Source organism: Salvelinus namaycush, chromosome 6 (assembly GCF_016432855.1).
Source record: "Salvelinus namaycush isolate Seneca chromosome 6, SaNama_1.0, whole genome shotgun sequence".
NCBI classification, from domain to species: domain Eukaryota; kingdom Metazoa; phylum Chordata; class Actinopteri; order Salmoniformes; family Salmonidae; genus Salvelinus; species Salvelinus namaycush.
The window spans coordinates 6,039,411-6,056,746 of record NC_052312.1 but is presented as its reverse complement, the minus strand read 5'-3'; the positions used below and the strand labels follow the sequence as shown (position 1 = coordinate 6,056,746).

General features: G+C 49.7%; 1 protein-coding gene across 1 annotated transcript in view; it reads left to right on the top strand.

Annotated features, from left to right (window-relative positions):
- LOC120049567 (suppressor of hairless protein homolog) overlaps positions 1-17,336 on the top strand; it is a 91,170-nt gene that overhangs the window by 53,269 nt on the left and 20,565 nt on the right. The window contains exon 3 of the mRNA XM_038995847.1: positions 10,255-10,350. Within this exon, the coding sequence (XP_038851775.1) occupies positions 10,255-10,350 (96 nt within the window). The remainder of the gene's footprint in view (positions 1-10,254; positions 10,351-17,336) is intronic.

Below are 17,336 nucleotides of genomic sequence, written 5' to 3'. Positions count from 1 at the left end.
AGTCAAAAGTTTGGACAAACCTACTCATTCTAGGGTTGTCTATATTGAAGACATCAAAACTATGAAATAACACCTCAGGAATCATGTAGTAACCAAAAAAAGTGTTAAATCAAAATATATTTTAGCTTCTTCAAAGTAGCCACCCTTTCCCTTGATGAGATGAGTATAGCCATATATAAACATTATTAAAGTGACACGTGTTCCATTAGTAAAGTGGCCAGTGATTCTATGTCTATGTACATTAGGCAGCAGCCTCTAAGGTGCAGGGTTGAGGAACTGGGTGGAAGCCGGCTAGTGATGGCTATTTAACAGTCTGATGGCCTTGAGAAAGAAGCTGTTTTTCAGTCTCTCGGTCCCAGCTTTGATGCACCTGTACTAAGCTCGCCTTCTAGATGATAGCGGGGTGAACAGGCAGTGGCTCGGGTGGTTGTTGTCCTTGATGATCTTTTTGGCCTTCCTGTGACATCAGGTGGTGTAGGTGTCCTGGAGATGCTGTAGGTGTCGATGATACAGCCCGACAGGATGCTCTCAATTGTGCATTTGTACAAGTTTGTGAGGGTCTTGGGGACCAAGCCAAATGTCTTCAGCCTCCTGAGGTTGAAGAGGTGCTGCTGCTCCTTCTTCACCACACTGTCTGTGTGGGTGGACCATTTCAGATTGTCAGTGATGTGTATGCCGAGGAACTTGAAGCTTTCCACCTTCTCCACTGCGGTCCTGTCGATGTGGATAGGGGCGTGCTCAATCTGCTGTTTCCTGAAATCCACAATCAGCTCCTTCGGTTTGTTGACCACCACCTGGGGGTGGCCCGTCAGGATGTCCAGGACCAAGTTGCACAGGGCGGGGTTCAGACCCAGGGCCCTGGGCTTAATGATGAGCTGTGAGTTATAGTCTCATCAATTGACACTTGAAAAATAGGTGTTTGACTAATATTTCTTTGATGAAATGAACACTGGTTGAGTAGTTAACCTATTAACTACCCAGCAGCCTCTGTCTATGTGGGCCATTTTCAATGAGAAGAGTAGTTAACCTATTAACTACCCAGCAGCCTCTGTCTATGTGGGCCATTTTCAATGAGAAGAGTAGTTAACCTATTAACTACCCAGCAGCCTCTGTCTATGTGGGCCATTGTCAATGAGAAGAGTAGTTAACCTATTAACTACCCAGCAGCCTCTGTCTATGTGGACCATTTTCAATGAGAAGAGTAGTTAACCTATTAACTATCCAGCAGCCTCTGTCTATGTGGGCCATTTTCAATGAGAAGAGTAGTTAACCTATTAACTATCCAGCAGCCTCTGTCTATGTGGGCCATTTTCAATGAGAAGAGTAGTTAACCTATTAACTACCCAGCAGCCTCTGTCTATGTGGGCCATTTTCAATGAGAAGAGTAGTTAAGAGCTGAAAGGAGAAGTGAGAAGGGCTCATATAAAGAGTGGTCAGATTGACCAGGGTACAGCACCAACTCAACTTCCTATAATCACACACACATCCTAACACGGACAGACTAACACGGACAGACTAACACGGACAGACTAACACGGACAGACTAACACGGACAGACTAACACGGACAGACTAACACGGACAGACTAATACGGACAGACTAACACGGACAGACTAACACGGACACACGCGCTATAACTTTTTATTTTTATATTTCTTTTAATAACAGTGTTATGGACACACTGACAAACATGCGCTCACAAACACACACTGAGAGGAAGAACAAGAGGGGTGGGGTGACACAAGCAAGGCATAAAATTTACTTTTAAAAAATCTACCAGCCACCCAGATTTTTTACCAGCCAAAATATTTAGCTAAATTTACACAAAAAAAACAAACGGATGAGCATGCTTTGTAAATGTTTCTAAAACAATAAATGTATTACTATTACGAAGTGAGTCTTATAATGTTTATAATGTTAATAGTTTTATCAGCATTTACATTTTATGTATTCCTACTGGTTGTATGAATTTGTGATCTATTGTCCCACAACTGTCCCAGAGTCTGTTTGTAATAGGATATTTCTTTCTCGACAAGCTGACCAATAGAATAGGTCAAATCTTCTACTATGGAGGATAGTGGATTGATATAGGCTAGTGATTTTGAAGTTTGGTACTCGTCTTGTTGGCTAAGGAAAAGTTAATGTGAACAGTTATTCTCACCTCTTCAAAATGCACGTCAGAATTCGGTAAGAAGGACTGCACATTGTTGCATCGTCGATTTGCATGTTCCGTTATAATTAATTACCATAATCTAAATGTGATTTATGTCATTCTGATCACCGTGGGTAATTAAACATGTTGCCGGTCAAATGTCCAGCGCCACATTTTCTTAACAGAAACCCTGGTGTGTGTGTGTGTGTGGCCACATTTTCTTAACAGAAACCCTGGTGTGTGTGTGTGTGTGTGTGTGTGGCCACATTTTCTTAACAGAAACCCTGGTGTGTATGTGTGTGTGTGTGTGTGTGTGTGTGTGTGTGTGTGTGTGTGTGTGTGTGTGTGTGTGTGTGTGTGTGTGTGTGTGTGTGTGTGTGTGTGTGTGTGTGTGTGTGTGTGTGTGTGTGTGTGTGTGTGTGTGGGGCCACATTTTCTTAACAGAAACCCTGGTGTGTGAGAGAATGAGAACCTGATGTGTGAATTCTGGTTGAACTTGGCCTTGTGCCGTGTGGCCCCTCCAGGGGTGTAAGAGATTAATGGGGCTCCCTTCACTGCCTTCACACACACAAATGTTCTATGACAACAACCACATCTTAACCAACAGTCGTCCTCCAGGACTGTTAGTATGAACTTCTGAACCAAGAAGGTTTTGAAACATGGGACAACACTCTTACTATAGGACCTACCATTTGTAACCAGGATTGAAATGCATTCATTTGTTTTTGACCAATATCTTCTTTTGGAATATCCCATCGTTTTTGTGGAGAACAGTCCTGTTACACTCTAATCCTACTTTTAACTATCAACTAGTGATGGGGGAAAAAATCGATAGTTACATATCGGAATATTATTTTTGACAATATATTGCAATATTATTTTTGACAATATATTGCAATTTTATTTTTGACAATATATAGCAATATTATTTTTGACAATATATTGCAATATTATTTTTGCGCTCGTTTGCTGAACCTCCACCGAAACCTGTATTTTTTTTCTTCATAGCTTGTTCTCCATCTTTAAGTTATTTCCATGACTGATCAAAACTGGTTTTCTCATGGCTCTCTCTTGTTCTTGTGCAGCAGACATACGATGAGCAATATGTTTGGAACATCGAATCGTAATAAAATCACACAGTATCGAATCTCAATACATATAGAATCATGAGAATGTCAATACATATCGTATCTGCAACTAAGTTTTGCGATAATATTGTATCATAAGGTCCCTGGCAATTCCCAGCTCTACAATCAACCAGTGCTTGTGAGGTAAAAGAAAACGGTCTATTTTCTACTCTAGATGCAGCAGCAATCTCTTCTCTCTGTCTTTCATTCGTTCTTTCTTGGTTAGCTCTGAGGCCATCTCTGCCAGTCAGCTCTGATCCAACAGCAAATAGGGAAGTTTACTTCCAGTCATCCACAGGGCGGCGGCCATATTGGTGAGGTGGCAACGACACACTGGTGTGAATCTTAACCCACACACTTCCTCAAAAGTCTCATCTTTAGGGTGAAATCTGGAGGTTTCATTTCCCCCTGCTCTGGCAACTCAAGGTACTAGCTACAAACACAACTGACCAACGAGAAAAACAAACTACAAAATAGCTTCGCCAATATGACAACTCTGTTTTTTCTCTTCTTTTTTTCCCCCTTCTAGAAGTTGTCACTTAGGCACAGATCCAGGATCAGCCTAGCCACCACATATCCAAATCGTGACCATTAGGCAGGGAAGTGCAAAACTGTCCTCAGACCAGTGTCTAGGGGTCACGTTAATTCCGCATCTCTTTTCCACCTTAGTCTTATATCTGATGTCAGCCTCTCGACAGGAAGGTCACAATCAGTATCAGCGGTGTCCAATGACACCCTGTGAGCATGACATGACCATGTTCTGAGCTGAGCGAGTGTGTTCCCCTGTAATCAGTCAGGGCTGTGGGTTCATGTGTGTGTGTGCGTGGGTACACGCCCAGTGCCATGCCAAAGCAACATGTAGAAATATCATTGGAGGAGATCACTGTAGCATCAGATGATTCTAGGCACCACAGAGTGGTGTCCGTCAGATGATTATAGGCACAGCAGAGTGGTGTCCGTCAGGTGATTATAGGCACTGCAGAGTGGTGTCCGTCAGATGATTATAGGCACCGCAGAGTGGTGTCCGTCAGATGATTATAGGCACAGCAGAGTGGTGTCCGTCAGGTGATTATAGGCACCGCAGAGTGGTGTCCGTCAGATGATTATAGGCACCGCAGAGTGGTGTCCGTCAGATGATTCTAGGCACTGCAGAGTGGTGTCCGTCAGATGATTCTAGGCACCGCAGAGTGGTGTCCATCAGATGATTATAGGCACCGCAGAGTGGTATCCGTCAGATGATTATAGGCACCACAGAGTGGTGTCCGTCAGATGATTATAGGCACCGCAGAGTGGTGTCCGTCAGATGATTATAGGCACCGCAGAGTGGTGTCCGTCAGATGATTATAGGCACCGCAGAGTGGTGTCCGTCAGATGATTATAGGCACCGCAGAGTGGTGTCCGTCAGATGATTATAGGCACCGCAGAGTGGTGTCCGTCAGATGATTATAGGCACCGCAGAGTGGTGTCCGTCAGATGATTATAGGCACCGCAGAGTGGTGTCCGTCAGATGATTATAGGCACCGCAGAGTGGTGTCCATCAGATGATTATAGGCACTGCAGAGTGGTGTCCGTCAGATGATTATAGGCACCGCAGAGTGGTGTCCATTTTCAACTCATTGAAAGAAAGAAAAATCATTAAGTCTTGGCTTAGGTTTAGAATCTGTTCTCTCTGTTCTGTTCTCTCAGATGATTATAGGCACTGCAGAGTGGTGTCCGTCAGATGATTCTAGGCACCGCAGAGTGGTGTCCGTCAGATGATTATAGGCACCGCAGAGTGGTGTCCATTTTCAACTCATTGAAAGAAAGAAAAATCATTAAGTCTTGGCTTAGGTTTAGAATCTGTTCTCTCTGTTCTGTTCTCTCAGATGATTATAGGCACCGCAGAGTGGTCTGTTTTCTTTCCATCCGTCTCCCTCTGTCCTTGGTCTTTCCACTAAGGGTTAGTGAAGTGTAGTAACCTGTGGTTCCCTGCCTCCCTCTTTCTATCCCTCCCTCTCGTGGTTCAGGGGGCTCCTTGCTTTCCGTAAAATAGGCCTGTCTAGTGTGTGTGTGGACTGTGTGTGTGTGGACTGTGTGTGTGGTGGACTGTGTGTGGTGTGTGTGTGGACTGTGTGGTGTGTGTGGACTGTGTGGTGTGTGTGGACTGTGTGGTGTGTGTGTGGACGGTGTGGTGTGTGTGTGTGGACTGTGTGGTGTGGTGTGTGGACGGTGTGTGTGTGTGGACGGTGTGTGTGTGTGGACTGTGTGGACTGTGGTGTGTGTGTGTGTGTGGACTGTGTGGTGTGTGTGTGTGTGTGTGTGTGTGTGTGGACTGTGTGGTGTGTGTGTGTGCACTATGTGTGTGGACTGTGGTATACTGCATTTTACTAGACACCACTATTGATGCATGGACCAGATTTGGTTTTTACTTGCCCGTCTATAACCAATGTATGGTTTGTTAAATGTGATACGCCACCCGCCCCTGGTCGCTCATGGAGTGCAGTTGATGTTTTTCGACCACAAGATAATTTGACAACCATTCTCTTCAGTCTGTGCAGCAGATGCAACAATATGTTGATGACAACGATGCTGTTTCCCGCTTCTTAATATAAATCCACAAGCGTTCTATAATTACACTATTACTTTGTATGTCTTACTGTCTGCAAACGGCAAGTATGTTTATTTTTTTATCAAGTTGTGGATAAAACAGTGTTAGCTGCTAATCTCTAGCTAGCTGCGTTAGTTGGCTAGCTATCTAGCTAATACAGCCTGATAGCAGTGCTGGCGGAGGCCTAAATCAGCATGTTGTTTGTGCAACCGTATCTTCTAAATCCGAGAGAAATAGGGGACGCATGAATATGTTAACTACATGAAGTAAGAGAACATTTAATGTAGCCAAAGTTTCTAGGGTCCCACTCCCCTGGGAAACACTGACCAACACTTTGGTTCCTACCCCTGTCACAATAATGCCTCCATGGCTTTTTCATTCATTGTCATGTCAAACAATACTGTGTTCAAAGTGCCCAGTATTACATTCTAACTATAGAATTAGAATGATCATTCCCACAATTACCCCTAATAATTTCCATGATTACAACAGTTCACTCAACAGTTCACACAAGTCCAATCGCAATTGGGGCGGCAGGTAGCCTAGTGGTTAGAGTGTAGCCTAGTGGTTAGAGTGTAGGGGCGGCAGGTAGTCTAGTGGTTAGAGCGTTGGACTTGTAACCGAAAGTTGCAAGATCGTATCCCTGAGCTGACAAGGTAAAAATCTGTCGTTCTATCACTGAACAAGGCAATTAACCCACTGTTCCTAGGCTGTCATTGAAAATAAGAATTTGTTCATAACTGACTTGCCTAGATAAATAAAGGTTAAAACATTTTTGTTGTTGTTGCAATATCACCTTTTGGTTGAAGTTTGATTGAACAGTATAAAACAATCAGAATGCAGAAAACACTTAAAATGTATGTGTTGACCCTAAGGTCAAGCACTACTCATAGAACTTGTATTATTCAAAAACCTCAAATACCGCCAAATAGCATCATCCCGCCAAATAGCATCATCCCGCCAAGTAGCATCATCCCGCCAAGTAGCATCATCCCGCCAAATAGCATCATCCCGCCAAGTAGCATCATCCCGCCAAATAGCATCATCCCGCCAAATAGCATCACCCCGCCAAATAGCATCACCCCGCCAAATAGCATCATCCCGCCAAGTAGCATCATCCCGCCAAGTAGCATCATCCCGCCAAGTAGCATCATCCCGTCAAATAGCATCATCCGGTCAAACAGCATCATCCGGTCAAACAGCATCATCCCGCCAAATACCATCATCCCGTCAAATAGCATCATCCCGCCAAATAGCATCATCCCGTCAAATAGCATCACCCCGTCAAATAGCATCACCCCGCCAAATAGCATCATCCCGTCAAATAGCATCACCCCGCCAAATAGCATCACACCGCCAAATAGCATCATACCGCCAAATAGCATCATCCCGCCAAATAGCATCATCCCGCCAAATAGCATCATCCCGCCAAATAGCTACATCCCGTCAAATAGCATCATCCCGTCAAATAGCATCATCCGGTCAAATAGCATCATCCCGTCAAATAGCATCATCCCGCCAAAAAGCATCATCCGGTCAAATAGCATCATCCGGTCAAATAGCATCATCCCGCCAAGTAGCATCATCCCGCCAAGTAGCATCATCCCGCCAAGTAGCATCATCCCGCCAAGTAGCATCATCCCGCCAAGTAGCATCATCCCGCCAAGTAGCATCATCCCGCCAAGTAGCATCATCCCGTCAAATAGCATCATCCGGTCAAACAGCATCATCCGGTCAAACAGCATCATCCCGCCAAATACCATCATCCCGCCAAATACCATCATCCCGCCAAATAGCATCATCCCGCCAAATAGCATCATCCCGCCAAATAGCATCATCCCGTCAAATAGCATCATCCGGTCAAATAGCATCACCCCGCCAAATAGCATCACACCGCCAAATAGCATCACACCGCCAAATAGCATCACCCCGCCAAATAGCATCATCCCGCCAAATAGCATCATCCCGCCAAATAGCTTCATACCGCCAAATAGCATCATACCGCCAAATAGCATCATACCGCCAAACAGCATCATCCCGTCAAATAGCATCATCCCGTCAAATAGCATCATCCCGTCAAATAGCATCATCCCGTCAAATAGCATCATCCCGTCAAATAGCATCATACCGCCAAAAAGCATCATACCGCCAAATAGCATCATCCCGTCAAATAGCATCATCCCGTCAAATAGCATCATCCTGTCAAATAGCATCATCCTGTCAAAAAACTATTCTAGTGATATGGTATTTTGGCCATATCGCCCAGCCCTAATGTATGTGTATGACTCCCTTTCTGTGTCCCTGGACGTGTCAGGTGACACTGACATCTGTGCAAATGGGCCATTGCGTCTGCTCAGGGTGACCCTTGACCCCTGCTAGTCTGAAGATCTTTAGCTGTGTGCTTCTCAACGAGTACACACACAGTAACCAGGTGTCTATCCAACCTTTTTTATGCCAGTAAAGTACGTCGGATAAATTTTTTTGTGACAGGCCTGATGGAAACAGCACATTTTGTCGGTCATATTTCCAAATGTTGACAAAACAAAATACGCTAGAAAAGGTGGGATCTTTTTGTGCCGGTAAAATTAATTATGCGAGAAATGGCGGTGGAAATGCTTTTATGCGCAGACATTGATATAATAACCATCATGTCAAAGTAAACTTAGTCACACGATGACATGGTGTTCGGTTCTCCCGCTACGACAGTTTATTATAATGAACTTCACAGGGTTGCTAGGTGATGAGCTCGATGCTCCTTTACAATAAATATCCAGGGTCTCATTCTGGTGACATGATGATCGACGCTTGGCTGCCGTTTGACAAATAGAAATCTTGCTCTTTTGTCCATAATCTCATTATGTAGACTATACCCTGGTAGCAGTTGGCAAGAGCATTGTTGCTAAGCGCAGAGTGGGCACGTTCGCTATATAACGCAACATTTGTTGTGCCAAAACCATCAGTAGAGTTGAAAATGAGATGGAAACCCATTTTATGTTTTTGCTTAGGTGACAGAAGTAATTGGAGCACGGGCCTTGCAACATTTTGACACGAGATGTGGATTCTTTGGTGGTGAGCTCAGGGCTTTGGAGTTTTATTTTTCCCTCCTTTCAGTCAGCCCAGCTGGAGAGAACATAGCTTTTGGCACCAAACTGTGTGTGTCCATGTGTCTGTGTGTGTGAGCGGTCTGTGTGTGCAGAGTGTGTGTGTGTGAGCAGAGTGTGTGTGTGTGTGAGCGGTCTGTGTGTCCATGTGTCTGTGTGTGTGAGCGGTCTGTATGTGTGAGCGGTCTGTGTGTGCAGAGTGTGTGTGTGTGAGCGGTCTGTGTGTGCAGAGTGTGTGTGTGTAAGCAACACAACCTTCAGCACACCAGAGAATTGGCTAATCAAACTGGAACTTGTCAAAATGTTCCTGTCTCTCCATGTTTCAAATGTTAGTCTTAGTGAACATGAATTTTCATGTTCCTGTTTTTTGATCTACACTGAACAAAAATATAAATGCAACATGTAAAGTGTTGGTCCCTGGGTTTCATGAGCTGAAATAAAAGATCCCAGAAATGTTCCATACACACAAAAAGCTTATTTCTCTCAAATTTTGTGTGAATTTTTTTACATCGCTGTTAGTGAGCACTTCTCCTTTGCCAAGATAGTTCATCCACCTGACAGGTGTGGCATATCAAGAAGCTGATTAAACTGTATGATCATTACACAGCTGCACCTTGTGCTGGGGACAATAACAGGCCACGCTAAAATGTGCAGTTTTGTCACACAATGCAATGGCACAGATGTCTCAAGTGTGCAATTAGCCGGATGACTGCAGGAATGTCCGCCAGAGCTGTTGCCAGAGAATTGAATGTTAATTTCTCTACCATAAGCCGCCTCCAACATCTTTTTAAAGAATTTGGCAGTACGTCCAACCGGCCTCATGAGCACAGACCACGTGTAACCACACCAGCCCACGACCTCCACATCCGGCTTCTTCACCAGCTTCATCTGAGACCAGCCACCCGGACAGCTGAGGAGAAACTATCTGTAACAAAGCCCTTTTGTGGGGAAAAACTCATTCTGACTGGCTGGGCCTGGCTCCCCAGTGGGTGGGCCTGGCTCCCAGTGGGTGGACCTATGCCCTCCCAAGCTCATCCATGGCTGCGCCCCTGCCCAATCGTGAAATCCATAGATTAGGTCCTAATTTATTTATTTAAATTGAGTGATTTGTTTATATGAACTGTAACTCAGTAAAATCGTTGAAATTGTTGCATGTTGCTTCTATATTTTTGTTCAGTATACTTCATCTATGTCGCTTCTGTCATCTATAACTTGTTTATATAAATGGATGAATAACAAACCTCTCTCTCATCTCTCCCTCTTCCCATTCCTCTGTCTTCTTCACAGAGAAGCGATGAGGAATTACCTAAAGGAGCGAGGAGACCAAACTGTCCTGATCCTGCATGCAAAAGTTGCCCAGAAATCTTATGGCAATGAAAAAAGGTAATCAACCACCACTTACCCTACACACAACTTTCCACACTCTCCATACTTCCCACATTCCTCGCACAGCCTCTACCTGGTGTAGTACCTCGCACAGCCCCTAGCTGGTGTAGTACCTCGCACAGCCCCTAGCTGGTGTAGTACCTCGCACAGCCCCTAGCTGGTGTAGTACCTCGCACAGCCCCTAGCTGGTGTAGTACCTCGCACAGCCCCTAGCTGGTGTAGTACCTCGCACAGCCCCTAGCTGGTGTAGTACCTCGCACAGCCCCTAGCTGGTGTAGTACCTCACACAGCCCCTAGCTGGTGTAGTACCTCGCACAGCCCCTAGCTGGTGTAGTACCTCGCACAGCCCCTAGCTGGTGTAGTACCTCGCACAGCCCCTAGCTGGTGTAGTACCTCGCACAGCCCCTAGCTGGTGTAGTACCTCGCACAGCCCCTAGCTGGTGTAGTACCTCGCACAGCCCCTAGCTGGTGTAGTACCTCGCACAGCCCCTAGCTGGTGTAGTACCTCGCACAGCCCCTAGCTGGTGTAGTACCTCGCACAGCCCCTAGCTGGTGTAGTACCTCGCACAGCCCCTAGCTGGTGTAGTACCTCGCACAGCCCCTAGCTGGTGTAGTACCTCGCACAGCCCCTAGCTGGTGTAGTACCTCGCACAGCCCCTAGCTGGTGTAGTACCTCGCACAGCCCCTAGCTGGTGTAGTACCTCGCACAGCCCCTAGCTGGTGTAGTACCTCGCACAGCCCTTAGCTGGTGTAGTACCTCGCACAGCCCCTAGCTGGTGTAGTACCTCGCACAGCCCCTAAGCTGGTGTAGTACCTCGCACAGCCCCTACCCGGTGTAGTACCTCGCACAGCCCCTACCCGGTGTAGTACCTCGCACAGCCCCTAGCTGGTGTAGTACCTCGCACAGCCCCTAGCTGGTGTAGTACCTCGCACAGCCCCTAGCTGGTGTAGTACCTCGCACAGCCCCTAGCTGGTGTAGTACCTCGCACAGCCCCTAGCTGGTGTAGTACCTCGCACAGCCCCTAGCTGGTGTAGTACCTCGCACAGCCCCTAGCTGGTGTAGTACCTCGCACAGCCCCTAGCTGGTGTAGTACCTCGCACAGCCCCTAGCTGGTGTAGTACCTCGCACAGCCCCTACCCGGTGTAGTACCTCGCACAGCCCCTAGCTGGTGTAGTACCTCGCACAGCCCCTACCCGGTGTAGTACCTCGCACAGCCCCTAGCTGGTGTAGTACCTCGCACAGCCCCTAGCTGGTGTAGTACCTCGCACAGCCCCTAGCTGGTGTAGTACCTCGCACAGCCCCTAGCTGGTGTAGTACCTCGCACAGCCCCTAGCTGGTGTAGTACCTCGCACAGCCCCTACCCGGTGTAGTACCTCGCACAGCCCCTAGCTGGTGTAGTACCTCGCACAGCCCCTAGCTGGTGTAGTACCTCGCACAGCCCCTACCCGGTGTAGTACCTCGCACAGCCCCTAGCTGGTGTAGTACCTCGCACAGCCCCTAGCTGGTGTAGTACCTCGCACAGCCCTTAGCTGGTGTAGTACCTTGCACAGCCCCTAGCTGGTGTAGTACCTCGCACAGCCCCTAAGCTGGTGTAGTACCTCGCACAGCCCCTAGCTGGTGTAGTACCTCACACAGCCCCTACCCGGTGTAGTACCTCGCACAGCCCCTAGCTGGTGTAGTACCTCGCACAGCCCCTAGCTGGTGTAGTACCTCGCACAGCCCCTAGCTGGTGTAGTACCTCGCACAGCCCCTAGCTGGTGTAGTACCTCGCACAGCCCCTAGCTGGTGTAGTACCTCGCACAGCCCCTAGCTGGTGTAGTACCTCGCACAGCCCCTAGCTGGTGTAGTACCTCGCACAGCCCCTAGCTGGTGTAGTACCTCGCACAGCCCCTAGCTGGTGTAGTACCTCGCACAGCCCCTAGCTGGTGTAGTACCTCGCACAGCCCCTACCCGGTGTAGTACCTCGCACAGCCCCTAGCTGGTGTAGTACCTCGCACAGCCCCTACCCGGTGTAGTACCTCGCACAGCCCCTAGCTGGTGTAGTACCTCGCACAGCCCCTAGCTGGTGTAGTACCTCGCACAGCCCCTAGCTGGTGTAGTACCTCGCACAGCCCCTAGCTGGTGTAGTACCTCGCACAGCCCCTAGCTGGTGTAGTACCTCACACAGCCCCTACCCGGTGTAGTACCTCGCACAGCCCCTAGCTGGTGTAGTACCTCGCACAGCCCCTAGCTGGTGTAGTACCTCGCACAGCCCCTACCCGGTGTAGTACCTCGCACAGCCCCTAGCTGGTGTAGTACCTCGCACAGCCCCTAGCTGGTGTAGTACCTCGCACAGCCCCTAGCCGGTGTAGTACCTCGCACAGCCCCTAGCTGGTGTAGTACCTCGCACAGCCCCTAGCTGGTGTAGTACCTCGCACAGCCCCTAGCTGGTGTAGTACCTCGCACAGCCCCTAGCTGGTGTAGTACCTCGCACAGCCCCTAGCTGGTGTAGTACCTCGCACAGCCCCTAGCTGGTGTAGTACCTCGCACAGCCCCTAGCTGGTGTAGTACCTCGCACAGCCCCTAGCTGGTGTAGTACCTCGCACAGCCCCTAGCTGGTGTAGTACCTCGCACAGCCCCTAGCTGGTGTAGTACCTCGCACAGCCCCTACCTGGTGTAGTACCTCGCACAGCCCCTACCTGGTGTAGTACCTCGCACAGCCCCTACCTGGTGTAGTACCTCGCACAGCCCCTAGCTGGTGTAGTACCTCGCACAGCCCCTACCCGGTGTAGTACCTCGCACAGCCCCTAGCTGGTGTAGTACCTCGCACAGCCCCTACCCGGTGTAGTACCTCGCACAGCCCCTAGCTGGTGTAGTACCTCGCACAGCCCCTAGCTGGTGTAGTACCTCGCACAGCCCCTAGCTGGTGTAGTACCTCGCACAGCCCCTACCCGGTGTAGTACCTCGCACAGCCCCTAGCCGGTGTAGTACCTCGCACAGCCCCTACCCGGTGTAGTACCTCGCACAGCCCCTAGCTGGTGTAGTACCTCGCACAGCCCCTACCCGGTGTAGTACCTCACACAGCCCCTAGCTGGTGTAGTACCTCGCACAGCCCCTAGCTGGTGTAGTACCTCGCACAGCCCCTAGCTGGTGTAGTACCTCGCACAGCCCCTAGCTGGTGTAGTACCTCGCACAGCCCCTAGCTGGTGTAGTACCTCGCACAGCCCCTAGCTGGTGTAGTACCTCGCACAGCCCCTACCTGGTGTAGTACCTCGCACAGCCCCTAGCTGGTGTAGTACCTCGCACAGCCCCTAGCTGGTGTAGTACCTCGCACAGCCCCTAGCTGGTGTAGTACCTCGCACAGCCCCTAGCTGGTGTAGTACCTCGCACAGCCCCTAGCTGGTGTAGTACCTCGCACAGCCCCTAGCTGGTGTAGTACCTCGCACAGCCCCTAGCTGGTGTAGTACCTCGCACAGCCCCTAGCTGGTGTAGTACCTCGCACAGCCCCTAGCTGGTGTAGTACCTCGCACAGCCCCTAGCTGGTGTAGTACCTCGCACAGCCCCTAGCTGGTGTAGTACCTCGCACAGGCCCTAGCTGGTGTAGTACCTCGCACAGGCCCTAGCTGGTGTAGTACCTCGCACAGCCCCTAGCTGGTGTAGTACCTCGCACAGCCCCTACCCGGTGTAGTACCTCGCACAGCCCCTAGCTGGTGTAGTACCTCGCACAGCCCCTACCCGGTGTAGTACCTCGCACAGCCCCTAGCTGGTGTAGTACCTCGCACAGCCCCTAGCTGGTGTAGTACCTCGCACAGCCCCTAGCTGGTGTAGTACCTCGCACAGCCCCTAGCTGGTGTAGTACCTCGCACAGCCCCTAGCTGGTGTAGTACCTCACACAGCCCCTACCCGGTGTAGTACCTCGCACAGCCCCTAGCTGGTGTAGTACCTCGCACAGCCCCTAGCTGGTGTAGTACCTCGCACAGCCCCTACCCGGTGTAGTACCTCGCACAGCCCCTAGCTGGTGTAGTACCTCGCACAGCCCCTAGCTGGTGTAGTACCTCGCACAGCCCCTAGCCGGTGTAGTACCTCGCACAGCCCCTAGCTGGTGTAGTACCTCGCACAGCCCCTAGCTGGTGTAGTACCTCGCACAGCCCCTAGCTGGTGTAGTACCTCGCACAGCCCCTAGCTGGTGTAGTACCTCGCACAGCCCCTAGCTGGTGTAGTACCTCGCACAGCCCCTAGCTGGTGTAGTACCTCGCACAGCCCCTAGCTGGTGTAGTACCTCGCACAGCCCCTAGCTGGTGTAGTACCTCGCACAGCCCCTAGCTGGTGTAGTACCTCGCACAGCCCCTAGCTGGTGTAGTACCTCGCACAGCCCCTACCTGGTGTAGTACCTCGCACAGCCCCTACCTGGTGTAGTACCTCGCACAGCCCCTAGCTGGTGTAGTACCTCGCACAGCCCCTACCCGGTGTAGTACCTCGCACAGCCCCTAGCTGGTGTAGTACCTCGCACAGCCCCTACCCGGTGTAGTACCTCGCACAGCCCCTAGCTGGTGTAGTACCTCGCACAGCCCCTAGCTGGTGTAGTACCTCGCACAGCCCCTAGCTGGTGTAGTACCTCGCACAGCCCCTACCCGGTGTAGTACCTCGCACAGCCCCTAGCCGGTGTAGTACCTCGCACAGCCCCTACCCGGTGTAGTACCTCGCACAGCCCCTAGCTGGTGTAGTACCTCGCACAGCCCCTACCCGGTGTAGTACCTCACACAGCCCCTAGCTGGTGTAGTACCTCGCACAGCCCCTAGCTGGTGTAGTACCTCGCACAGCCCCTAGCTGGTGTAGTACCTCGCACAGCCCCTAGCTGGTGTAGTACCTCGCACAGCCCCTAGCTGGTGTAGTACCTCGCACAGCCCCTACCTGGTGTAGTACCTCGCACAGCCCCTAGCTGGTGTAGTACCTCGCACAGCCCCTAGCTGGTGTAGTACCTCGCACAGCCCCTAGCTGGTGTAGTACCTCGCACAGCCCCTAGCTGGTGTAGTACCTCGCACAGCCCCTAGCTGGTGTAGTACCTCGCACAGCCCCTAGCTGGTGTAGTACCTCGCACAGCCCCTAGCTGGTGTAGTACCTCGCACAGCCCCTAGCTGGTGTAGTACCTCGCACAGCCCCTAGCTGGTGTAGTACCTCGCACAGGCCCTAGCTGGTGTAGTACCTCGCACAGGCCCTAGCTGGTGTAGTACCTCGCACAGGCCCTAGCTGGTGCAGTACCTCGCACAGCCCCTAGCTGGTGTAGTACCTCGCACAGCCCCTAGCTGGTGTAGTACCTCGCACAGCCCCTAGCTGGTGTAGTACCTCGCACAGCCCCTAGCTGGTGTGTGTGATGACCTTCGCCCCAGTCGGAGGTCCTGAGCGCTCTGGAGCAGGATTTTATCAAGGATATCTCAGTACTTTGCTCCATTCATCTTTCCCTCGATCCTGACTAGTCTCCCAGTCCCTGCCGCTGAAATACATCCCCACAGCATGATACTGCTACCACCATACCTGGTGTAGTAACTAACACAGTCCCTACCCCAAAAGGCACATTGAAGAGTTCCCTGTTTCATTATAAGTCAATAGGTCAAGGGTTAATAGTATGGACTAAAGGGAGGTCGAAAAAAAGCTAAATGTGTGACGTAGGTGTTTTGGCCCCTCCGGCTTTCCATTTCCTACTGCGTCCAGACGGGGTTAAGCGGTGAAGTTCTCTGCAGGGCACATCCAGGAGGTTAAAGGATAGATGGCAGGGGAATGGTAGGGTTACAGGGTTGGGGAGCACACTGTGGTAGGTAGGGGGTTATGACCGGGTAGAAGTGGGTAGACTGTTTCCTAGTTGCTGTACTAATGTTAGGTTAGAATGGTGTATGGGGTGTGTGTAGGGAGTTAATGAGCTGTTCTGAATATGGTCATCCAGTTATAGGGGTTAGACAGAATGAAGCCTTTCGCTCTCGCGCTCTGTGTATATGTATACAGTGCCTTAGGAAAGTGTTCAGACCCCTGGACTTTTCCCACAGTTTGGTAGGTTACAACCTTATTCTAAAATCTATTAAATTGTTTTTTTCCCCCCGTCATCAATCTACACACAATACACCATAATGACAAAGTAAAAACAGGTTTTTAGAAATGTTTGCTAATTTATAGAAATTGTAAATATTATATTTATTTAAGTATTGAGACACTTTACTCAGTACTTTCTTGAAGCATCTTTCGCAGCGATTACAGACTTGTCTTCTTGGGCATGATGCTACAAGCTTGCCACACCTGTATTTGGCGAGTTTCTCCCATTTTTCTCTGCAGATCCTCTCAAACTCTGTCAGGTTGGATGGGGAGGATCGCTGCACAGCTATTTTCAGGTCTCTTTGATCAGGTTTAAGTCAGGTCTCTGGCTGGGCCACTCAAGGACATTCAGAGACTTGTCGCGAAGCCACTCCTGCATTGTCTTGGCTGTGTGCTTAGGGTCGTTGTCTTGTTGGAAGGTGAACCTTCATCCCAGTCTGAGGTCCTGAGCGCGCTGGGGCAGGTTTCCATCAAGGATCTCTCTGTACTTTGCTCCGTTCATCTTTCCCTCGATCCTGACTAGTCTCCCAGTCCCTGCCGCTGAAAAACATCCCCACAGCATGATGCTGCCACCACCATGCTTCACTGTAGGGATGGAGCCAGGTTTCTTGCATTCAGGTCAAAGAGTTCAATCTCGGTTTCATCAGACCAGAGAATATTGTTTATTATGGTCTTTGGAGTCTTTGGGGGCCTTTTGGCAAACTCCAGATGGCTGTCATGTGCCTTTTACTGAGGAGTGGCTTCCGTCTGGTCACTCTACCATAAAGGCCTGATTGGTGGAGTGCTGCAGAGATGGTTGTCCTTCTGGAAGGTTCTCCCATCTCCACAGAGGAACTCAAGAGCTCTGTCAGTGACCATCGGGTTCTTGGTCACCTCCCTGACCAATTCCCTTCTCCCTCGAATGCTCATTTTGGCCATGCGT